This window comes from Acomys minous (genome assembly GCF_964271855.1).
Source record: "Acomys minous genome assembly, chromosome: 1".
Classification (NCBI taxonomy): domain Eukaryota; kingdom Metazoa; phylum Chordata; class Mammalia; order Rodentia; family Muridae; genus Acomys; species Acomys minous.
In genome coordinates, this window is record NC_140483.1 from 50,932,933 (window position 1) to 50,959,700 (window position 26,768).

The 26,768-nt window shown below is 39.8% G+C and overlaps 1 protein-coding gene across 4 annotated transcripts in view; it reads right to left on the reverse strand.

The window, feature by feature from the left end:
• Window positions 1-26,768, reverse strand: part of DENND1B (DENN domain containing 1B) — a 210,436-nt gene that overhangs the window by 150,356 nt on the left and 33,312 nt on the right. For all 4 annotated transcript variants that reach the window (XM_084799269.1, XM_084799271.1, XM_084799268.1 and 1 more), the window contains one exon: window positions 4,599-4,642. In XM_084799269.1, coding sequence (XP_084655395.1) covers window positions 4,599-4,642 — 44 coding nt within the window. The remainder of the gene's footprint in view (window positions 1-4,598; window positions 4,643-26,768) is intronic.

Genomic DNA, 26,768 nt, shown 5'->3' on the forward strand with positions numbered 1-26,768 from the left:
GTTTACTATCCTAAACGGCCTGCAATAGCACTTTCAAAGTATTGGTGGTAAGCCTTGTACTCTACTTGAGTTGTATGGGTACAATACCTCCTAAAACAATTTTAACTCAGTTTTCAAGCAGCATGCAGATATGAGCACACCTGATTCAAAGCAGCATGGCACATGAGAACCAAGGACTTTATGGCAATCTTCAGAGGCATTGTCTCCATCAAATAACATCTAGATATCTAACTATGTTTGCACCTTCTGTTTCATAGTGAGCCAACTTCAACCTTTTGTAAAGTGAAAACAAACTAAAATGTAGAGTTCTGAACAAGCCATCCACCTAAGACTACACACTGCTCACTCTGTGCGGGAGAGCTGCTCCAATGCAGCAGCCTAGATGACGTCACTGTGGAAGAGCCATGTGTTACCTCTGCTCTTCTCAAACACTGTAGAACTAAAACCCAACTTTACTATTGTGGATGAGGTTTCTGTAAGAAACTTGTATTTATTTTCACCTGCATCACATATGACTTGACTTCTACAGGCTGTAGAGCATGGCCAGGCCATCCTATCTGGACTAAATCATTTGCAGTGTTAGAATATAATAATTTCACTGGTGTAAAAATAAATATAAGCATCCTACCTCTAGAAGCTCACTAAAGTAAAACTCTTCACCCTTCCCAGAGCAGTTATGTCATCTTTACAGGGCTTCAAATACATTAGCGCAAATGTTTCTTAAATAGTTTTGTAGTGAAAACACATTAGTTCCACTGCCAGCAAATATCTAATCTATAAAACAAAATGTAGAAAATATCATTGCTGTTCCAAATTAGTTTCCTATGGTTGGCAATGAAAAATTTAATATTAACAATTCAAAATATAAAACACATATATTTACATATACAGTAAAAATAAGAGTGTGATCATGTTTTATATTAAATTTCCTAACATTGTACCTGCAAAAGAACTAAATATCATGCTTATAATAGTTGACAATCTAGTTCTCTTCTTGATATACAGCACCATATCAAGAATTTAACACTGTATATTTCTACCAAAAGCATACTGACAAGACAGAATAGACATTTCAAGGTGACTGAAATAATTCCAAAATGTGTGGAATAAGGAACAAAGTATCAAAATATAATTAAAATTTTTTATATTATAAAACCTAATGTTCTTAAAAATTAATCAATTTGTGATAAAAATAGGTTTGTAATATATACCCAAAACCATATGCATGTGTATGCATACACACTCTCATCAAAAATCAAATTATGACAGTACTACACCCAAGAAGTTTTTAATTAATTTTTAATAGTCCATAACTTTATAATTATTTTGCTAACACTAGCATCAATAAATTCTGAGTAATTTAGATCTTCATAAATAAAGATCTTCACAGTAAATAAAATTACAAAATACCTAGATATCAATACTGCTCAGTTTTAAATCATGAAAAATCTTTGTATTATCCAAATCCCTTTTAAATCAAACAAGGAGAGAAAAATGAGTGACTATTTGCAACTATAAATGGTCACATTTAAGAAGCATTTCTTCTAAACCGCACAGTATGACAGCTACACTTGGTTAAACATAAAAGACTGTGTGAAGTGCCAGTGTTTGACTGTCAGGCAGCTAGCTGGCAGCCTCCACATTAAAATGCTCCAAAGGGTACAGCTGAAATGCACACCTGAAAATTTCCTTAACTATGACACACATAGAATTATAACTTGCGCTTTCCAGTTACTTGCTCCAGGATTAGCTAATGCTACTAGTGCTACCAATGCTACTAGCATGCCACTAATGTCAGTGCAGTTACTGTGGCGTGTGCACTCTTCCCACAGTGTTACCTGTGGGAACGAAGGGCAGGTGGAGGAACTGTGGTCAGGAACTCATCCTGAGTCAGTGACGAGCACTCTAGACTTCAAGCTACAAACTCCTCAAGCCACCTCTTCCATTTGTACTTTAGTGAAACTCCACCCTCTTTGTCCTAGCCCCTGAAATCTTCCCAAACTGAAGTGCACAACAGAGCTCCTGAGCAATCCTTCCCAAAACATTAGTTACCTGTTTTTCTTACTGTGGTCAAGATAACTTATTGTGAGTTTACTCAACTTCCTTTAATCTGTCACTAACCCAACTAAACAAACATTTATCCACACTTTATTATGTGCCAGCCACCCTGGCATGTGGATACTAGAAGAAAAAAAAAAAAGATAGAGAAGGAGGTGGGAAAGAGGAAGGACTCTGAGGTATGTAACAGAGGTTATTAAATCATACACAGGTTGCTATGGAAGTTCAAAAAAGAATTAACTTTCAAGCTGGGGTTTAAGATTAAGGAAAAATCTCAGCAATATGGGAGTCCAAACAAGACCTGGTCCGTGACAATAAAGTCAGCATGCCAGTGTGGCTGAGGAAACTCATAAAGCCCCACAACGAGATTATGAGCTACAGGCATATGAGAGTCAACCATCCTCTGGGATAAACCCTGAATCCACTATCCAATCCCAAATAGTCAGCCCTGTAGACATCCATATGAGCAGCACTGACTTAACTCAGCATTTACATGTGTGTGTACATCAACAGTAGGAAGCAAAGAAAATGGGAATAATATGTGAACACGGATGGACGGATTGGGTGTATAGCCATGGAACACTGGAAAGGGGGAACAGGATATGATAGCAGGGGATTGAAGATGATCAAAGTGTATTTATTATACGTATGTATGAACTATTATACGGAAACCTTGTATTTTGTACAATTAATAAATACTAATGAAAATGTAAAGGACTGTGAGGATGCTCTATGTGGTGGTGCGCACCTTTAGTCCAAGCACTCTGTTGAGACAGAGAAAGGGGGAATCTGTGTGACTCAAGGCCAGCCTGATCAACAAAACAAGTTCCAATCCAGGCAGGGCCACACAAAAAGACAACAAAGGAAGACAGTGAGGACTGACGTGCACTGGATTCCTGCTGTTTATGGGTGTTCACCACCATCTACGCAGTGAATTGCTTCCAGTTTAGACTTAGTACAGGAGCGCAGACTGATGTCTTACACCAAACCTACAACCAGCATTTTATCAGACAAGAGGACCAGCCACAGGTGGTCACACTACACTCTGCTCAGGTGAGCTGACAGGTATGTAGCCTCATATGTGATCCTACAATTAGGCCTCCCCAGGACCCAAAGAATTCTAAGGAGCAGTGTTAAAGGGAGAAATAAAAATAATAAGTAGACTTGAAAGGGGACAAGAGGTTGCCTGTAGATCAGTGGCCACTAAACAACTGAGAAAATGAAGAAACAAGCATTTCAGACTGGTAAAATGAGTGCAAACTCACTGCAGGATTGCGACCACTCTGGGCTTAGCTTCTTATTTCAAAGTCACCCCTTCACTGTAGGGGCTTATTTAAACGCATTTATGACATTTATAAATCCACTGTCCACTAAAAGCTAAACGCAACTTAAGAGCACACGCCCTCATGGTCATGGGCAACAGACAAAATCGATATCTAACATGCCCACTTAATTGGCTCATTTACGTCAGCTCCCAACTTCCTCTATTTCAGGTTGACATTCTCATCTAGAAAATTACCCTTTCACAATATTTGAAATTGTGTGTACTATTCCTGAATGGATATTTTTAAAGATATACTTTTGTGAGATTTACTTTTAACAAATTGTAGGAATCCTACCTGAGAACTTAAAGTATGAGCTGGTCAAGTTATCATCTTAACAAAGATAAGACAATATTAAGCTCACTTTTTCTTAGGCAAATGAATAGGTATCCAGGGGAAGTATTTTTATCAAAAAAAAAAAAATAGTGTAAACTATAACTCAACCCTAAAATGATATTCCTATAACATAAATTTTAAATCTTTTTCTATACACATGCTGCAAAGCAGTTCATCATTTTGGTCATAATAAATATTTAAAGCACTAGAGAAAACTGTAAAATGGCAACCAAGAAATTCATTCAGCAGTTTCCTTCTGATGTCTTAGCTATCTAAGAAAATAAAGTGATAAAAAATTATTTAGAAATAAGGAAATATTTCCAGTTCAACTTATAATGTGATTGGGGAATTACTGTGACAGAAAATCTCATCATTGCTGGGTGTGGTGGCTCAGGACTTTAATCCCATCACTCAGGAGACAAAGGCAGGAGAATCAAAGTGAGTGTGAGGCCAGCCTGCTCTACAGCCAGGACTACAAGAGAAACCCCATCTCAACAAAACAAACAAACAAACAAACACTTATTCATAGTAGTGATATCTATTTCTAACTATATAGAAATAATGAGAGTATCTAATAAAGAATTAATATCAAGTTTTTTTGACCGGGCAGTTACTTATTGCCCCCAAATATATATTCCATAGATGAAAGTATAAAACTATATTGAGACCATAAGCATGCAGCTACTATGATTTTCCAATATTAAGTGCTTCTTAACTCACCCATTTGGTCACTTCTAAAAATTCTTCTAAATAGTTTCTACAAGTTTTCTTTCTCAAAGTTGATCAAGAATAAATAATTGCAGCTATTCATACACAGTATCAGCAGTTCACAGTAATAATATAATATTTCAACTTAAAATGTTTTTAAGTTATGTTCCCAACCTGGTCTCCAAAGTCCTCTGGGAACTTCCACAATACCACAGGATCTGCAAACAATTAACATAAATTGTTAAAAAGAAATATTGGAAGATATTTACAACAACAATTTTGCTAATATTCTTATAATGATCAATTCTGATCTGATTTTTTAAACACAATTGTAAGATCATCTCCCCATTTTAATAAATTAAAATGTTCTGACATTTGGGGTTAAATAATCTTAGAAATGGATTCAAATAAAATTCATAACTTAATCAAATTACTAAAAATCATTCCTTTTTAGGAATCTGTTTATTTGTATGCCTCAGTTTCTGAACAATATATTCTCAATTTAATTACTTAGAAAAGTACTAGCTTTGGATTGAAAATAAAAATATGTAAGTAGTAGTTAATAATAATAATAAATAACGTCCTCACAGGTGAAACCAAAGCATATTGCCTTAATATTGCACTTTAAATTCCAGTTAAGAATGCATAATGTTAATAATAATTTTGCTTTATATTAGTTTTAAACACTCATATTTAAACTCTAAAGAAATATTTAAGAATAGATAAGCTACTAGGTAGATTTAAGACAGCTTTTTAAAATATAAATTTGACTTTACAATATATTTCAAGAAATAAAGTGATTTGTATGCATATGAATCTCTGGATACAGTATAATAAATCAACAGCTTTATAAAAATTCATACAAGTTGTTTATTTTCACATTTCTAAGACATCTTTTTTAAATGTGGTAAAGGATAGCATTGTTGCTTTTAATTAGTACTAATAAATATTTTGACCATGTACTTATTAATTCTGCCCAAAATCAAAGCTGAATATTTCAAATGAGTTTTTGAAGGGTTATTAACAATGGATTATTAGTATTTCTGGAAAAAGACTGCTGAAATCCCATGATAAAACTAACATACACTGCCAGTCTGACAGAGTCTCAACTCCACCCCAAGTAAAAGGACTCGAAGGGCCGGACTCCTTCTTCTCTCTGTATCCAGTCAATGAAGAGCTATAGCTCTATCTCACAACTACCATTATTTTATAGAGCACTTTTTAAAAATAAAAATCAGGCTGAAATTTTTCTTAAACATTAATTCGAAAATCCAACAGACAGCTAGCAACACTTTTTACCCATGTTGTCCTTCCACTTGTTAGCTTACTGGGGTTGTTTTTTTTTCCTAAGACTTTAGCTCACAAACAAACAAATCATGCTTTCCACACACACAAAAAAAATCTTAATAGTAATTAAGGAATTAAAATTCTCCATATAAGTCAATAAATATTCCATGTAAACTATCTTGCACAAAACAATACAATAGAAACTTATAAAGGCAACACCAGATGGCTTGTCCTCATCGACGTAAAACAAATGTCTGCATGTCTGAAGTTAATGTGAAGAACACCCCCAAGATCAACTAAAAAAATCCTCAGACAGAATTGTCTTGATACTGAAGAAAATTACATTCCCAAACTGTACAGATTTATGTGGCACTTGCACCAAAACTGAGAGCTGTTACGATTTGAATCTCATAAAACAGAAGTATACAGGGAAATCTTCTTGTATAAAGTGTAACAGTAAATCAGTGGCAATAAGAACGAATTGTCACCCAAAAGCAGGCTAATCACACAGCACAGAGAGGGCTTCAGCGCAGACGCCTAACCATCCCGCTTCATCGAGCCCAACTCTACAGTCCTAAGCATGAGCAGGCTTCCTAGGCCGCCTCTGAACTGAGACCCTTACCTGTTGCGCAGCCCTTGCAGTTTGCTTTACTGTTGGCTGCGCTTAGCTAAGCGTGCTTTAGCTGCCTCGCTTTTCACACGCCCTTGCTCATCCGTTCTTTTTTTTTTTTTTTCCTATATGCTATACTTCCACAGAAGCGAAACAAACGACTCCATGGAAAGGCTTGTTGGATTTACATCAGGTGGAAAATATCCTATTTACTTTCATTAAATAAATCTCATCCATCAGCAGCATGCAAAACTGAATTAGAATCATGTGCGCCCACATTTGAAGTGGATTAATTTAGTTACTGCTTATGAGGTTATATTCCAACTACATATTTGTAGCAACCTTTCAGACTACTGCAAAGAAACAAAAGACCTGAGAAAAGTAATCTGACTTTGCCACTTCAAACAAAGCCGGAATCTTCTCTTCCCTGAGGATTACGCCAGCTCCTCAATCTGATGTGTGGGGGCCCATTTTATGGCTGAAGGGATGAGAGCTGGGGGCAAGGCTGTGGAGAGGTGATGGAGGACCCTGTGCTGCTCTTCCCAGCAGCCACTGGGCCCAGGGAGAGTCCATCCTAGGTAGAAGCACTGCAGCTGACAGCAAGGACACAGAACCTCATCCTCACACAATTAACAGCTTAAGTACACAACTGTTGTTAAACCGGCAATCTTGTAGACAGCAATAAACTACTGTTTGTGTAAGAGCACAGTGTTTTTAGCTTATAATTTTTGAAATGTAAAATAAGAAAAACCCGTGGTTTGACATTTCATAGTTTCTAGCCCTTGATAAAAAACAAAAATTAAAACAAGTGAAGATTCTATTGTGGATTATACTAGACTACAGGATAAAATCTTTCTAAGTTCCATAAATGAATATAATCTCTTTGAGTCTAAGGAACTCAAAGATGAATTAAATATATAGTGTCTTTATAATTATGCATTTAGACAATCAGAGATCAGGCACTGTGTACTTCTGCAAAATAGGATGTAAAATCTTTGTATTCTGTTTGAGAACTGATTTGTTTTTCAAAAGTTTACTGATTTTTCCTTTATGTGTGTGTTTTGCCTGAATGTATGGATGTGCACCACACATGTGCCTGTGCCCAGGGAAGTCAAAGGAGGGCCATGACTCCCATGAAATGGAGCTGCAGGCAGCTGTGAGCCACCAGGTAAGTGCTGGGAACCCACCAGGGGTCCTCTGCAGCAACAGCTGCCCAGTTAGGACTGGGGCCTTCCAGGCTGAGAGTAAAGAAGAACGTACCTCACATATTTCCCAATAATAAACATCTTTGTGGCCCATCTAAGTCCCACCTATTTCATTCAAAAATGAAGCCTTCATCTTCTGATTCTCCAAACCATTCATGATGGGTCTGTCTAGGTTTTGTGCAAAGCATTCTGTTGTGCAACATTACTACAAGACAATTCAACTCAACTTGAAGAGTCCTTCACTTGATGAATTCAAAAATGCTGCTGACAAAGGATTGTCTTTTGGAAATAAATGAAAAAAATTACTTAATAAAAATGAGTAATTTTTTAAATGTGTTTTTTTTTTACTTTTAAAAAGGCTCTGTACCATTTACAGAAAAGAGAAACATTAAACAGAAAGTATATATAAGCAGGGTGTGGTGGTGAACACCGTTAAGCCAGCACTTGGGAAGCAGAGGCAGTGGCGATCTGTGAGTTCAATACCAACCTGGTCTACATAGTAGGTTACAGGACAGAGAGACTCTGTCTCAAAAGAACAAACCAAAATTAAAAAATAAAAAGAGTGTGTGTGTGTGTGTGTGTGTGTGTGTGTGTGTGTGTGCGCGCGCGCGCGCGCGCGCGCGCCCAGGTGTACGCACATGCACATGTGTGCCTCTGTGTATGTATTACGACACTCAAAGGACAATTACAGGACAGGCATGGTGATGCACACCTTTAATCACAGCATTTGGGAGGCAGAGACAGGTGGAGCTCTATAAGTTCTTGGCCAGCCTGACCTAAACGGCCAGGTCTATAAATAGAGACCCTGCAGAAAGAGAGGGAGAAGGGGAGAGAGGGAGAGGGGGAAATGGGGGGGAGGGAGAAAGGGAAGGAGGGAGAGAGAGAGTAAAGAAATTAGAGAGGCTAGGAGGGAAAGGGGATGAAGGACTGAAAGAGCACAAGAGGAAATGTAACCTAATTTAGAGAGTCGCTGAATGACTTGGTGAGTAGAGGCTGCACTGGCTAGTTTTATGTCAACATGACACATGCTAGTGTCATTGAGAAATGGGAACCTCAGTTAAGAAAATGCCTTCATAAGATCAGGCTGCAGGCAAACCTACAGACATTTTCATAATTAGTGATTGGTGGGTGAGGGCCCAGCCCACTGTGTGTGGTGCCATCCATGGGCTGGTGGCCCTGGATTCTATGTAAAAAGCAGGCTGAGCAAGGCCATGGGGAGCAAGTTAGTAAGCAGCACCCCACCATGGCTTCTGCATCAGCTCCAGCCTCCAGGTTCCTCCTCTGAGTTCCTGTCCTGACTTCCTTCAGTGATGAACTATGGTGTGGAAGTGTAAACCAAATAAACCCTTTCCTCCCCAACTTGCTTTTGGTCATGAAATTTTTATGGTGCTACAACGCAATGGTGCCCCTAACTAGGAGAGAGGTCCTGCACACTGACATTATATCACAGCCAACAGACCTAAGCAGCACCAGCAGATGGCGTGGAAAGCAGAAAATATTCTAGGCTGGAAAACAGTATGTATTGATGCCTTGAAGAATAAAAGAAAACCTAGTGTCCTTTGGAACAGTAAGCACAATATATCATATCAGGAACGTAGCACAGCAGGAAGAGCATGTGAAGGATGGCTGGGAAGGGAAGAGAAGAAGTGGCAGCACACAAGAAGAAGAAATACCCAGGGAGGAGGACAGCACAGCTGCATGCCTGGGCATCTAGGGAGGTGGCGTACCCGTAGAGATGACTAAAGAGAGCAAACCACAATGGGCGATGGCTGCAGAATAACAGCCACATTTCCACACGCAAAGCCACAGTAACAAGCGCAGGGCAGGGGACCAGAGCCTGTGGGATAAGTACCAGGCAGGAGGCTTGTGCCCAAGCAAACAAGCTAAGCAAGGCTGGAGAAAACAAAATACATGGTAGACGTTTCAGCTAGATGCCCTTCCCATTGACAGTAGTGTGTATTTGTGCATGCTGACAGCAACCGATGACCTAGTGGAAAGTAAAGAAGACTCTCAAGATCACTGAGAAGGTGGGGGTGGGATTGAGGGTGGGGTGGAATCCTAATTAGGACAGGACCCAGAGCTTGGACAGAAAGGAAAGTGTTTATTCTGCTGTTATAGGAAGAGGAAAAGGCATAATTCCAAATAAATTTGAAAAACTGGTGTGAAGGATTGTATAAAAACTTCTGGTTCCTTCCTTTACCCTCATGCTATAGGAAGCTCTCTGAAGCCAATTAAACAAGGAGGCACGAATCAGTTGTTCAGGTAATATTAAGAATTCAGCTTAGGTAATAGTTTGATCACCATCAAAGACCAAAAAAATGGCATTTCCCATCATAAACAATAGCCAATGTGGAAGAGAGATCTGGTAGATTTAGTCAACATCAAGGTTTCTGTCAGCCATAACTGATGAAAAGAGAGAACTTAAATATGTGAGTAGTTATAACTATAACTAATTATCACATACTAACTTTTAAAAAGGTGAACATTTTTAGTAAAATCCACTGATACTGTATATTTTACCAAAATATACAAATGCATTTTAAAAGGTGTACTTTCAGACCTATGACTATTTGAAACTGTATGGCTAAGGAGTAAGATAAAGAAATGGAAGCCTTTGTGAACTAGCAAGCAGTAGCGGTAGCTGACCCTCTACTCACTTCTATCATGATGCCTTCGTCACCATCACAGAGGGTGCTAAAGTCCACAGGACCAATCCACCTCCCTCATTCTGGGTGAAACTGAAGAAGAGCCTCAAAGCCTGCCTGGTCACATAAGTACCCTTCTTTTACAAGTGCTCTTGTGTAAACATATTTAAAAGCATATACTTAGATAACGAAAGTTAAAATTATGATATCTGTCAGATCTGCCAAAGTGTTTCACATTCATAATTGCTGTAATTTTATATCCAACCTGGCTCACAGGGTTTAAGAAAGCATCCTACACAGTCATGCAGGGCCTTGTTGAAGCTCCAGAGATCTGAACAATAATACCTTGCATTTTCCCTGGGACTGGTGGGAAGACATCACTCATTCTGAAACTCTAGCAATGCAAAGTTGTTATTCACACACCCACTCAAAAAAAAAAAAAGACACTAATATGAATTATATAATATCACACATTTAAAAAATATAATATTGAAAATTTCTAAAATTCAAATTAGAGAGCATTCATTCTAAATAAAATATATAATCTGGTGTTTGTACAAATTATTTTAAAGCTAGCACATGAGAGGTGATAGACATGCCAATTACCAAGGTCTGAGAATAGCACACTGAATACATCTACTGAGATGTCACGGGTAACCAAAATTAAGGGGATAAATACTGTGACAATTAAGATACGTATTTTGAAACATATCATTAGTATAAAATGTAATAGCTTCTTACGGATCTGGTGAGCAGTTTTCTCACACTGTGCAACAGAAGTGCCAGGAAAGCTCTTACTGCAGCCCAGCTTGCCAGATCTCACACACACAACTTCTAATCCAGCACAGGTGGGTCCAGCAAGCTCCAGGCGGTACTCACTGACTCTGTTCATGCTACAAGAACCACACCGGAAGAATACCAGACCACAGCCCTCTCATGCAGGTTAGAATTAAGGAATTTAACATTTGTAAGCTATAAATACTGTAAGCTACAGAATCCCCTTTACTTTTAAAAATATTTATTTACGTGTGTGTATATATACACAGAAGCCAGAAGCCAGCGCCCGATCTCACAGAGCTGGGGTTACTGGTGTCATCAGGGCGCCCAGCTTGCTACGTTGGTGCTGAAGTCCAAACTCCAACACTCCTGCCTGTGTGTGAAGCAAGTGCTCTTAGCCTCAGAGTGTCTCTCCAAGCACTCGCAATCCCCTTTGTTATGCACATGCGTGTCGTCAAAGAATGAGGAAAAGCGCCATCAATCACAGCACTCACATCAGGAGATGACTCAGGAAGGCAACCACTTCCAAAAGCTTTGAAAAGCCTTTCATGATGTTAATACCAACATCATAATCCTATTTCTAGGTCCCAGTGAAAGTAATCGCATCAAAACTGAAATGTTTCACGGGCTTGGCGGCTGTACCGTTTCAGCAGCAGCCATGGAGGGCAGCAGTCTTACAGTTACACGCGTGTTAACAATCCCTCCGCCCTAATGCTTATGTCACAATGTGCAAGCGTCCCACTCTCTAGATTAGCAAGAGGGATCTTTGTGGACCTCAACTCTTAACTATGTGAAGAAACACGTTTTTGCTATGCTTTCTTGGGATGATTTATCTCAGGCATCTTAAATGGGTAGTGCCATCATAATATCCAAAGGGATAAATGAACATAGAGGAAATCTGGGCAGAAAAAAACAAAGCCTCTGTTTTCATCTTACTCATATTTCCAAGAAAAGGTTCATGCTATGTAGACAGAATGCTAGAATTTTCTGAATGAAAGCAAGCCCTCGGCGGTCCTCTTTCTGCTTGAGGAACTAGAGGTATGTGTCCTTTGTCTCCCCAGGCAGACACCATCGCCGCTGGGTCACAGTGCTGGCGGCCCTGTGTCTACTGTTGCTCTGCTGCACTCTACAGAAAACGGGTCCCCGCTCACTCACAGGGTGGTGGCACAGCATCCATTCACAACTGGGATTATTTTATTATTGTCTAAGAGACAATGTCTTCAGCAAAACAAATATTAAATTATTCATGAAAAAAGTCTAAAATCTACACACTTCCTATAAACAGTACCTGAATGTAAAGAAACCTAGAAACGGCTACTAATCACTGATAGTGCTCAAACACCATTCCACTATGTCAGTAATAAAATTATCATTTAATATATAATTTTATTTTATTTTATTTTTGGGGGTTTTTTTTGTTTTTTTTTTAAGTTTTCCATTTTTATTTTTTTTCTCCTTTATTAATTTATTCTTGTTACATCTCAATGGTTATCCCATCCCTTGTATCCTCCCATTCTTCGCTCCCTCCCATTTTCCCCTTATTTCCCTCCCCTATGACTGTTCCTGAGGGGGATTAACTCCCCCTGTATATGTTCATAGGGTATCAAGTCTCTTTTTAAATCATATATATAATTGCAGAGGAATAAAAGCCTTATGTTATGTTTTACATAACCAGTTGCAAAACCAGATCACACTGTATTGATCACTTTACACAGGTAATATTCAGATTTAAAGCAAATTTTAAATGTGCTCATTTTTCACCATCTTAAAATGTACATAAGCAATTATAACATAAAGTCTAATTCAGCATTCTTTTGCTGATGGCCTCATAATCAATCTTCTCTTATAACATATTTTGGAACTCCAACCACACAAAACTCCAGCCTTTCTAACTGTTTCTTCTAGAATGATCTAAAATTAGTATCATAACTCAAAACAAGGATGCTCTTTTTGCTTTTATATTAGCAAATTCCAACTGGGCAAAGGAAATAGAACTTCAAGGAACGTTAAGAATATAAAACCCACCACATGACATATTAGGTACATCATTTTGCTTCCGCCGTTCCTTTTAAACAAGACCTATTATGATAAAAATGAAACCCCTCATCAATCACCTGATAGAGTAATTCCAAACTTAACCAAACAGGGCTAATGGGTGAGAATTGAATTGAAAACACCTTGACAAAGAAAGCAATTTCTTGTCTTCGCACTCCTCAGAAGCTGTGGGTGACCATGGTAATCGAACCATCAACAGTGAGGGGCCATCTGTCCCAAGGGCCCTTCAGGAAAGGTTTTTTTTTTTTTAATCAACAAGCAAAAAGGGAAAGAAATACTATACCACAGATGTTCAATCTTGATTAATCTATGACAAGGGGCCTACAACCGAGAATCAATGTTTTGACATTTTTCAGATACTAATCATTAAAAGGCAACACAAAAGTTTTTATAAGAACACAGAAGAAGAAGTGAGGAGCTCACTTGGCCAAAGGTGCTCTGTGATACAAGCCTGACAGGCCCAGCTAATAGTACACGTCCTCACCCACCTTCCTCGCCTCCTCAAATATAAGAAGCAGTGCTTTCAGTTAGTAATATTTTTTTATAATTCTTTGTACAAGGTATGACTTTGAAATATGTATTTTTTATTCAGTATATTAAACCTTTGAACCAGCTATAAGAAATAACTTTATCATTCTGAAATATAAATTTAAACTATAATAAGCAGTTTCATTTTACATATAATTATTTTAAATAATGTTCATATTACACAAAAATATTATGAGCTAAAGCATATCCTTTGGTCAAGCTACAACATGTGAACTACATAATGAACTACAGCATACCTCATACTTCTACACATAATGGAGTTTTTAGTCATTTCAAAATAAGCAAGAGTCCATGATTAGAATCATACTAACTAAAAAAATGAACTTGCAGGCAGACAGGCAGGCAGCAGGCAGCAGGCAGGCAGGGAGGGAGGCAGGGAGAGAGGGAGGCAGACAGGGAGGGAGGCAGGCAGGCAGGCAGGGAAGGAGGGAGGCAGGCAGGGAGGCAGGCAGGGAGGCAGGCAAGGAGGGAGGCAGGCAGGGAGAGAGGGAGGCAGACAGGCAGGGAGGCAGGCAGGGAGGCTGGGAGGCAGGGAGGGAGGCAGGGAAGGAGGCAGACAGGCAGGGAGGCAGACAAACAGGCAGGGAGGCAGGCAGGCAGGGAGGCAGGAAGGCAGGCAGGGAGGCAGCAGGCAGGCAGTAGCGGAGCACACATAACAGCCAAGAGCTACAGTGAACTGGAACAGACAGAAGGACAGTAATGTTAAGGAAGCACAGGGAGATGAAAGGCAGAGACAGAAGAGGAGAGGGAGGCCAGAGGATAGTAGGAAGGATGGAGAGGAGAGGGAAAGAGAAAGGGAGAAAGGAGGAGGAGGTAAGGGAAAGAGAGAAATGGAGGGAGCAAAAGTTAGGGTCAAAAAGAGGAGGGATGGGAAAGGAGAGAAAAGAGGGAGAAGAGGAGGGAAAAGAAGGGAAAAGGTTAACAAAACTAAAGCACACAATGTTAATTGTCCTCATCAGTTTCTTGGCTGCTGTGATAAAACACTAAACAAAAGCCACATAAGAGAGTTTATTAAATCATACATGTTATGGTCCAACTTTGAGAAAAATCCAGGGCAGGGATAGAGGCAGGAACCAGCAGACAGGACGAAAAGCAAAGACCCTGCAAGAACAAGCTACTTACTGGCTTGTGTCCTCTGGTTTGCTCAGCAGCCTTTCTTATAGAGCACAGGCCCAAATGCCCAAGAGTAGCACTGCCCACACTGAACTGCACCCCAGATCTCTCACATCAATATATCTCACAAACACTCACACAGGGCAGTTTAGGTTCCTGCTTCCAAGGTGGCTCTAGCTTGTGTGAAGTTGACAAAAACTAACCAGCACAGGTACATCACTTCGAAAATGTACAGACATTAGTGGGCATCTTGGTTGGTTGGTTGGTTGGTTGGTTGGTTGGTTGGTTGGTTCTACTTCCTCAGATGAGCTTTTCTTTACTTCCCAAATGATTCCTTGGCTCCAGGGCATAGATTTTAGGCATTCGTAATTTTTTTTAAAGTCCCAAAAATGAGCAGCTTGCACTTAGAATCACTGCTGCAATCTTTTTTTGTAAAGAAAATGTCTCAAGGCTAGAGAGAGGTTCCCTGGTTAAGAACACTTGTTTCTCTAGTAGAGAACCCAGGTCCAGTTCCCAGAACACACATACCAGCTCACAACCATCTGCAACTCCATTTCCAAGAGATACAGCTCCTTTTTCTGACCTCCGTGGGCACCAGGCACACATGATGCAATTACATGCACACTAGAAAACATTCATCCACATGAAAATCTCAAGTAATGAAAATACAAATAAGTAATAAAAAAATAAAATCCAAAAACTGAAAAATCATGTAAATAAGTAAACAAATCCAAAAACAATGGCTTAAAGAAAGGAAAATTTCTCCTCAAACCTTTTAAGAACTTTATCCTCTTCCAACGTCCATCACTTGTAGACACCAACACCCAGACCAGAGTGATGTGCAGACAGTGCTGGCGTCACACTCAGGTGTCAGATTGGACAGCATCTGAGCTTTCAACTTTTCTGTTTAGCAATGCTAAATAGTCCATGCAGATTTTCAAAAGTCTGGAAAACCTCCCAAATCAGAAACACTTCCAGTTCCAAGTCCTTCCAACCTGCCATGTCATAGATAACACAGGCATGCTTTCAGAGATGCCCTCAGAGCAAGCAAACACCTTCATCGAGAGCCCAGTGCTCGCTACCTCCTCACTCACTAGCCTCTCAGCCAGCTCCATGCCACCTGACTTTAGCAAAGCTTCCAGCCCTAGAACCAGCTTTGCTGTGCCTTCTTGCCTTCATCATCTGTATCTAACCAGCTCCTAATCACGTTAGTCCTTGGTTTCCCGTGGCTCCCGTCCATGCCTCCTCCTGGTCTTCATCCCACTCTAAATCCACATTACCTGACTAGTCTTCCTGACCTGTGGCCCCTCTCAACCAGCTGTCGTGAAGTCAACCCTAAGAGCATATATGTTCTCCACAGAAACATGTTTAGAGGCTCTCTTCTGCTGACATGAACAAAAACTCCTTAAAGACTTAGCCACTGATGAACCAATAAGATACTCATTTTTTAACAGTAAATAGCTTCATATACAAAGACCAATTAATTGTGGCAAAATTCTACACTTCCTAATTCTAACCTTCCTGTTTAAATATATTTCCACCACACTCCAGTATAAATGTGTACCCAACCCAGGCACCTTACCTTTCATTTATTTATTCCCAGTTCCAAGGACTGACTCATACCACAACAGACAGTGAGACCCTTTCTAGAAATGCTACGATGCATTTTGCACAATACTCTAGGTTCTATCATTCTCTGGACTTAGGCCCACTGCTGGAGCCTGCCAATTTAGGGTATTTCCCTGCCTTATTCAACTAAAATATTTCACCTTCTCATAACTAGGCCTACTGAAGGCAAAAGTCGTGTTTTATAGGCAAGACGGTTGCTTTCTAACAGTAACCATTTTGGTTTTTTAACTGAAGTTTTTCATTTTCACTCTCTATTCAATTGACTTATATTCCTCCCTATCTATTTATTGAATGTATATTTCATCATGTTATTTTGAGAATTACCCAGACTGATCAAATATGATTATGATTTTTAAAATATATAATTAAATCAAGTATAGTGGTATGCTAGATGGACTTTGTCATTTGGACACAAATTTAGACATCTCTAGGAAGAGAAACTTCAATTAAGAAAACATCTCTATCAGAACGACTGTAGACAAATCTGCAGGTTATTTTCATTTGAAGTGGGACGGCGCCTCCTCTGGACAGGTGGTCCTGGGGTGAACGAGAAAGGAAACTGATGAAGCCATCAGGAGAAAGCCAGCAAATAGCACTTCTCCAGGGCCTCTGTGTCAGCTCCTACCTTGAGCTCCTGCCCGCCTTCCTTCGATGATGGACGGGGAGGAGGAAGTCTAAGGCAAATAAGCCCATCTTGCTTTCCGTCACGGCTTCTTATAACAGCAATAAACAGGTGGGTAGCAAAGGGGATGCTCTGCATTGTTTCCAGGCCATCATATAATAACAAGCACGTCAACCAGGAAAGGCCTCGTTACTAATTTAAAAAGCACATTTCATGAAAGAAATGGCAAGTAAATAGTAAGAAGAAAGAAGCCTTTCCTTCAGCTTGTCCCAAAGTGTTTTTCATTAGCCTTGAAACATATATCATAGTAGGTTCAGAATCAATTGTAAGATCTTGAATATCACTAATGTCACTGAACGGCTTGAATCTGTATGAATTAGAACAAATGCCAGCCATGCTAAAATTTAAAACTTATCAAGCAGCAAAACAGAAAAAGCCCAAGCATATATATCACTAATCATCAGAGTAATGACTTTGTCATGCGAATGAGTCTCTAAAAACATTCACTATAAACTTTAAAAATGTAAATGCAAAAACTAACAGTGTACCAGCATCATTATAAAAACAGTTTTCACCTGCAAAAACTGGAAAAGTGTACCTCACAGCATCCACACTATGCACTTTGAGAAACACAGGTACGGCACATAGAATCCAGAAAGCAGAGTGAAAATTATTTTTAGGATTTATTTTATATTTGTGTATGTGTACATGCGCGTTTGTCTGAGTTTATATGCACCACGTGTGTTGTCCCAGGAGCCCAGAGGAGGTTAAATCCCCTGAAACTGAAGCCACAGGTGGTTGTGAGCCACTTGATGTGGGTGCTGGAAACTGACGCTCGGTCCTCTGCAAAGCCAGTTAGCTCTCTCTCCAACCCTGATAATTTACTACAAAGATATACCATGTCTTTATAGATAGAAACATAAATGGCCTATTTCAAGGTCAAATGCATTTAGATTTTTTTATGCAAGTGTTCTGACATATATGGATAATGTAAATTAATGGAGTAAATCTACAGAACATAACAAAAAATGCAAAAATGTGGTAAAAGACAAAGCTCATGCCATTTCTGAAGGCAGTGGGTACTATCTATTCTACTCATGTGAATTATGGGTTCACTACCAAAAAATTAAGTTAGAAAGAAAACATTATTGTTTGACTATTTTTATTGTCTTTCAGGTGTGTGTGTGTGTGTGTGTGTGTGTGTGTGTGTGTGTGTGTGTGTGTGTGTGTGTAAGAGCATGTGTACATGATGAGTACAGGGTGCCCTCAAAATTCAGAAGAGGGTATCAGGCCCTGGAGCTGGAGTACAGGCACTTGTGAGCCACCCAACACGGTTGCTGAGAACTGAACTCTGGTCCCGTGCAGGAGCACGAGGGACTCAACAGCTGAGTCATCTTCCCCACCGTGAAAACATTCTTTAAGATGAAAGGGGAGCTGGGAAGATTTTGCAGCAGCTAAGAGCTCTGGCTTCTCTTGCAGACCTGAGTTCAGTGCCCAGCACCCACGTGGCTACTTACAACCATCTATAGTCCCAGGTCCAGGGATCAACAACCTCTTTTGGCCTCCTTGAGTACCAGTCGTGCACAAAGTACACATGCACACAGGCAGACAAAATAAGTATAGACCTAAAATTTAAAAAAAAAATCTTTTCTAAAAAAAAAAATTAATCAGAAAAGAACAAACCTAATACATCTGGAATCAAGACAGTGTGTATATTTTCATTTATATGCTCCTCACTAAATATGGAAAATGCCTATAATTCTTGCTGATTCCAAGGTTACACTTTAAAATCAAATCAGCAGCATGATGCACATGTCTATGATGCCAGCACTTTTGAGATCGATGCAGGAGGATTGCTGTGCATCGCAGGTCTACCCAGGCTCACAGAGTATTTAAGGCCAGCATGAAATACACCAGGAAGCTTTCTCTCAAAAAGTCAGAAAGAGAAATACATAACAGATAGTAACAAGCCAGTTGTTTAATTATAGTTACTATATACATGTTACAGGAAATCGACATTTTGAAATACCTTAATTTATATTTATGTAAATAAAATATATCCAAGTAGAATAGAATTTACTACTCTTAAAGGTGCATACTGGCTCATACAAATGTTGATATTATACAGTAACCATGTGTGGTAGTTTGATTAAGAATGGCCCCCACAGACTCATATATTTGAATACTTGGTCATTAGCTGGTGCCACTGCTTGACAGGGATTGGTAGTTGTAGCCTTGTTGGAATAGGTGTGGCCTTGTCAGAGGAAGCGTGTCACTATGGTACACTTTGGTACGCTATGGTACGCTATGAAATACTTAAGAGAGGCCCAGTGTCATTCTCTTCCTGCTCCCTAGGGATCCCTATGTTGGACTCTCTAGCTACTTCTCCTACCATGGTGACAATGGACTAAACCTCTGAGACTGTAAGTCTCAATTAAATGCTTTCCTTTATAGGAGCTGCTGTGGTCATGGTGTCTCCTCAGAGCAAAAGAACACGGACTAAGCCACCCTACAATTCATGGAATGGACAAGTTATATTTCACAGGACACTGGCCACTGGGGAGTCTGAGAAATAGCAAATTCTGCTTTATCCCATTGATGTCCTCAGCGTAGTCACAGTCACAGCGTAAGCAGATTCATAAACGAATCAGAACGAGGAGAATCTGTTATTTGCAGCAGCAAAGGTAACTCATAATATAAAGGTATATAGAAAAGCAAAGGTATGTGAGACAGGTATAGTGTCACATGCCTTTAATCCCAACAGAGACATGAAGATCACTGTGAGTTTGAGACCAGCCTGGTCTACAAAGAGAATTCCAGGACAGCCAAGGCTATACAGACAAATCCTGTCTCAAAAAACAGAAACAAAATAACAAAAGATCCAAGCACTGGTGGTGCACGCCTTTAATCCCAGCACTCCGGAGGCAGAGGCAGGCGGATCGCTGTGAGTTCGAGGCCAGCCTGCTCTACAAAGTGAGTCCAGGACAGCCAAGGCTACACAGAGAAACCCTGTCTTGGAAAACAAAAACAAAGCAAAGATATATATAAAGTATATAATAAAAAATAAAAAGACACACAAAAAGCAAAAGTATATATAAAAATAAACATCAACTAAAAAACTCATGGAAGAAAATAAAACAAAAGAAAATTTATGAGACGCAAAAAAAAAAAAAAAATCCTTCAGGTCAGTTGTACATTTGCCAGACTTTTCATTATGGAAGCGAGCAATACGCTTCTATTTGAGGAAGATGTTCTAAAGAAGTGAAATTAGGTCGTGTTTAATTATACCCTCAGAGAATTCCTTCAGAATTCCCAGTGCGGTAGGTAGAAGGCCGAGTTCTGAAGTCTGACTCCATACGGATGCGCCCCTCTCCATAAGTAGTAACATGCACTCTTTCTCGGGTTACTTAACACTCTGCCTTGACTGCCACCTCAGAAGGCACTAGTGACAATAGCGACTTCCCTGAAGGATGTAGGATGAGTGGTGATGACAAGCATGTAGAACATGCATTGCTCAGACCAGTCTCTAACAGTCTCTAGGAAGCCTTGTAACCACCATGGCAATAACAATGACTAATGGCAAGATGTGCGTGTACTGGCCATGGTAACAGAAATGTGCCAGCCACAATGACAGCTTCCTGCCATTTCCACCCCTGCACACATACACTCCCTCACTAAGGACCTGCCAAGGTCCAGCACTTATTTTATTTAGCAGCATGCTTCTATCCTTGTTTTATATAGTAATCCACTAACAAACTGGGAGGGGGGAAACACATTACCTAGCCCAGGCTAGCCTTGAATTTGTGTTCTTCCTGCCTCTGGCTAAGTGCTAGAGGTCCAGGTATGTGCAGGCAGACCCAGGTCCCTGATGAAGCTTTCTATTTACAGCTTTGCCCTACAATTCAAATGTAGAGTGTCACACTCAGCTTCACTAGCTCTTGCCTGACTTGCCCACTTTATAGCTCCCTTTTCCCTTTCCCCTTTTCCCTTTCTCCCATTCCTCTGCCTTGTCATTTCTACCTACAGCCAGCACACCTCTGCCCTCCTTCCCTTCTCCTCCATCCTTTATCTCTTTTGATCATGTTCTGCTAGAATATACTCAAAACGCTTACCCTGTAACCTACACACAGTCATTCAAAGGATAACTCACACACCTTGATACTGCCACGCTGAGGACCAACCCTACAAAGTCTTAATTATTGCCAAAACTCCTATCTTGAGGAGGACCCGTATTGACAGGAGAAGGCAAAACAATTAGTCATATTGGTCTGGTCATGCAGATAGGGATTAACATTTTAGTTCTATCAAATCTAACATACATATAACTGCATTAACCAGGATTAATAATATCAATATAAGTTCAAAAACAAGTCTCCAGATCCTTTCCATGGTAAAGCTGTCACTAGCTCTTCCCTTGAGCTGTTTAATAATGGTGACCTCGAGGAGATCTTAGTACTAACAGAATAGATGCCAATGGGACACAGACCAAATCGGGGGCCTCGTTGTATGACCAGATTCATATTTCTATGGGTATACACCACCGTATTTAGCAAGCAGGGTAAACAATGAGGAAAATGGGTGACAAGGCTTTCATCCTCAACAGCAAACAGCAAGTAATCAGAACATGATGAAGTTCCCAATGGGCCTTCTGCTTGGGGGGGGGGGCCGCAAGAGAAAATGGTTGCACTTCCAGTTCTGTGCATCTGTGCAGGGCTCTGCTGTACACCATCTTCCAAGTAAAAAATTAAACAACTGCTTGAGATTACTGAGTCAAAAGCCACACTTGCAAATCTGTATTTCTTATTAGAATTTGAGTGCCCATCTCTCATGGTCACTCGCTGACCTGCTTTCAGGAGCTCAGCACACAGACGAATGTACATACCTCTCTCCTCTCTGCTGTACTAACACGTTTTCTGCTTCCTGCGTGACTTTATGGTCAGAGGTTAAACTGCTAAGCCTTCACCTTCCAAGAGACACTTTTCCCTTCCTGTAATGGGCTTTCACAGTGTGCTGCAAAGGGATTAGCTCTTCTCCTCAGAACAAAAGCTATGTCTTTGTCCCTGCTGATTGGGCGTGGAGCCCCACAGCAGAGGAGGCTGCTCCTACTCCACAAGCGCGGGGATGAAACTGAGAAGCCCTGCCAGAGCCAAGCCTCTCCTAGTCTAGACTCTCAGCCAACCTGCTAGCCAGAGAGAAAATCCTGTCAAGCACTCAGCTGAAAATTAACTAAGGCATCCTGTCGAGAATCTGATGAAGATGTTATTTGACCACATGGTAAAACTTTCCATTGTTTAACATAGAGATAAGAGAAAAGCTTTGTGACTGGCCCATTAACAGTCTCAGTCACCAATTCCTACATGGGTCAGCAAATGTACTTTCTAACTTGTAACCCCTGGTCTGTATACACTCCTGCATTTAAAAAGCTGCCTAACCAATGGTGCATTCAAAAAGCATAGCACATTCTTTTATTTACAGTTTTTACGTTAGCTATTTCTTACCCAATTTTTAATGCAATATTTATCATTAAAAGAACTGGTCAAAATGTAAGTCAAAAGTGATTTTACTATCTTTTTACATAACTATTAATTTATAAAGTTGAACAATGGCAAAATAATTAACCAAACATGAGTATGGGTATTTAATTAAAACTTAGAATTGGAAAACAAATAGTAGGCAGTAACTGTAAGATATTAAACAAATCAGGTTAGGTGAGGCAGTAAAAAAAATTTGTTCAAGTATGTTAAATCATAAGTAAATTCAGGAATATCTACTATAGAGTGAGAAGAATGACATTTTTTCAAATGTGGTCATATAAATTACATCCATGGCAACAAACAATGTTCAAAATTATAACATGACTACAGCTACAAAAGGTAATGTTCAAAAGTAGATGTTTCTAATATGGTCAAATGATCTTATCTGTTTTCAAAATTGCCTAACACAGTATGTTAACTTAAAAAATAAAAGAAACCTTAGAGAATAATAAGAACAGCTCAAAAAATGCATATGAATAGTATTAATGCAAAACATGAATGTGATTAATTATGAATTAAGAATCAAACCATGGTATATACAGTAATATAAACTGATTCCCCAAGTTTTAAGAAAATAGAAACTTTTATCTGTAGTTATTTCAGGAGTTAATAAACATAATCAACAAAAGAGATAAATGTATTCTTGGAAAATCATCAATGCTTATACACAATCTTATGTCTGTCTTAAAGAAGCAAGCCTTAACTTCAAGAGTATATGCAAATCTAGGCCAAGAAAGAAAAGCATTCAAGGTGAAAAAAAGTAAGAACCAAGTGCACACACAGTGATAGGCAAGGAATGTTAAATACTTCATTTCTATTACTGTAGAGAAAAAAATCTACAAAAATTAAATATATTTAAAAATATAACATTTAATGAAACCAAGTTAAATCTATGATAGATGAATAATATAAAAGTTAAAAGAATTAAGAGCTGAAGCGATGACTCCGCAGTTAAGAACACTGGCTACCCTTCCAGAAGACTTGGGTTTGATTTCCAGCACCCACGGGGTGGCTCACAACCATCTGTAACTCTAAAGAATCTCTTCTGGCCTTTGTAGTCACTGCATGCATACAGTACACAAACATACATGCAGGCAATCAGCCACACACGTTAAAAATAAAGCAATGTTTTTTAAGTTACCAAAATGCTACAACTGTTAAAAACCACAAAATGGAATGGCTCTATCAAACATAGCATTAAATATCTTTTCTCTCCATGGATTATCTCACCAACAAAAAGGCAAGGAAAGCCAGCCTTGACTTGACTTCTCCGTCAGCGCCACTAAGACCCGGTGCTGCACATCTACCATGTCATGGCCTTGAGAGACTTAAGTAGAATGATCACTTGAGCCTCGCAGATTGGAAAACAGCACAGCCAAGGTCCTGTGCCATGGCGCCCGCCTGTGAGCCCAGCACTCGGGAGGCAGAAGCAGGCAGATCTCTGTGAGTTTGAAGCCAGCCTGCTCTACAAAGTGAAGCCAGGACAACCAGGGCTACACAGAGAAACCCTATCTTGAAAAAAATTCTAATATGTATTAAAAACACAATATTAGTTAGGATACTGAGTAAGAAGAATTCTCAAACACTGCTGGTGGGAGTGTAAATTAACCAATATGAAGAATAGTGTGGAAGTTTCCCAAAAATAAAATAAATTTGGGCTAAGAACATACTAAATTTATCATGCATGAGACCCCTGAAGTCAACCCTCCTCCCACACCAATGATGTCTACAAATCTACTATATGACCCAAAGGAAATATCATCAACGCATCTAGGAAACTCATGTACTATTATATTTATTGCTACACTATTGATGACAGCTAAGATGTGTTCACCTTAGATGCTTATCAACAGATAAATAAAATGGAAAGAACAACAAAATATGATTCGTTCACAGAAGAGAATGCTGGCGTCTCATCTGTATAAGAAGAGATGGAACTGGAGGAGACTTTGCTAAATGACTTAAGGCAGGCAGACAGTCAGACAGATACAGCATGTTGCCTCTCATAAATGGAAGCTGGAGACGTCTAAACGTAGACGTCTAAACGTAGATTAGTGACCACAAGCAGGGAAGGGCTGAGGCTACATAGATGGTAAGATACAACAAACACTGTTAGAGTGATGGCTCCCGGGGCCCCGCAGCATAGTAAGGGAACCACCATTCACAGTAACCTATTGTACAGTTCATGAGTAACTAGAAGAAGCTCCAGACACAAAACAATGAGTGAGACGGCAGTGCTTATGGTCTTAAATTGATTAATGCCTATTATACACGTGCACTAATGTCCCAGATTTTAAATGTTAAGTTTGCTATTAGGCATAAGTCATTCTGAGAATAAAAAAATAAAATACCAGTGAGTCCCTGCTTAAAAGTAAAATGAATAAATAAAATAAAATAATGTAGAAAGGGAAGTAGTGAAAGGAGAAATGCAAGATGGAGGAAGTCTGCAGAGGAGACGGCAACAGCACGATGGTGCGACTGACAGTGCAGGTCACAGTGACATACGGGAAAGCAATAGCATGGCAACCGGTGGCAGTGCACTTCCCAGTAGGCACTAGAAAGTGTAATAGCTGAGTGGTGACTCACAGTACACACCATAGTGCACATACAATAATGCATAATGACAACACTGTATATATGCACACATTGCCATGGACATCTGGCATGTCTATAAAGCTTCATCATAGTTTTATAGATTATCTAGTGTAAGTGTAACTAGACATGTTTGATGAACCCAACTAGAATCTGAACAGATAGCCACATTCCCACCACTCTTTCTCTGATAATTTATTAATTATTTTCTATGTGTAGGTGGGAGTCCCCGCAGCATACTCTGTCTGTGCAGCACATTCATGCAGTGCCTGGGAAGGCCAGAAAAGACTGTTGGATGCCCTGGAACTGAAGGTACAGATGGTTGTGAGCCACGTGGGTGCAAGCGACCAAACCCACGTCCTCTACAAGAACAACCAGTCCTCTTAACCAATGAGCCATTTCTTTATCCCCTCCCTCATAATGTTTTTTTTTGTTTTTTATATATTTTTAATATACTTTAGTAATTTATTCATATTACAACTCATTGGTTATCCCATCCCTTGTATCCTCCCATTTCTCCCTCCCTCCCATTTTCCCCTTACTCCCCTCCCCTATGACTGTGACTGAGGGGGATTTCCTCCCCCTGTATATGCTCATAGGGTATCAAGTCTCTTCTTGGTAGCCTGCTGTTCTTCCTCTGAGTGCCACCAGGCAATGTTTTTAAACCACTGAAATATGCAGCAACTTACATTTTGAAATTTAGATGTAGAGTTTGCATGTGAAGTGAAGGGTAACAATGAAATAAGGGCTGGTGAGTTAGATAGCTCAGCAGGTAAAGGCAAGCCTAAAAATCCCAGGACACACACACATAGTGGACGGAGAGAATCAACCACTGAAGTTGTCCTCTGGCCTTTGCATGTATTCCATGGCACATGCGAACACACACACACACACACACACACACACACACACACACACACACACACAAGATAGATAGATAGATAGATAGATAGATAGATAGATATAATTTTATGCAAAGAATAACCAACAACATAAAACTATTTAGGGCTAAGACTGCTGTTTGCATAGAGACTGATGCCTTGAGCTGGAGTGAGCTCCTGAAGACTCACAAGGCACCCATCAATACTGCAGACATGGATGGCCCATTTCCCTTTTCCTCAGCACTTGACCACTGAGGAAAAGCCACAGTTTCCAATCTCCTTTTAAGTGAGGGTAAGCACTGTCAAGGACTAAGTCCTTAACAAGGGAAGTGAGGTATCAAAGCTGCCCCTGCCTGGCCTCCGAAGAAATTCCTGCCTACTGCTCTTGGCTGCCATGTGACTTGAACTTGGACAGAGTTGGTGCCCTGGCTTTGACTCTACAGACAGGAATAAAAGCCTAGCTAATAAGAGAGAAATCACAGGGAAAGAAACACGGAGCCCTGGATAACTTCACAGAGCGGCACCCTCCAGCCGGACCATCTGCTTTTCAGCCTCCACGTTCTCAGGCCTCTGTTTGGAGGATTTCCATTCCCAGCAGATTGGCCATTATTCTTTAGAAAACAGATTAAAACTGAATGGACAATTTTGAAAGCTGATTTAGAAAAACAGCTTTAAGGATTATCCTCAAACACACAGAAGGTGGGGAAAGGACCAGAAAAAAGTTGAGCTTCAACGCTGGTCTGGAAACTAGCATAGCTCGGATTCTAACAGCACTAGGACTTTTAAAACAAAGGCTGCAAGTTCAGATGGATGGATGGATGGATGGATGGATGGACGGATGGACA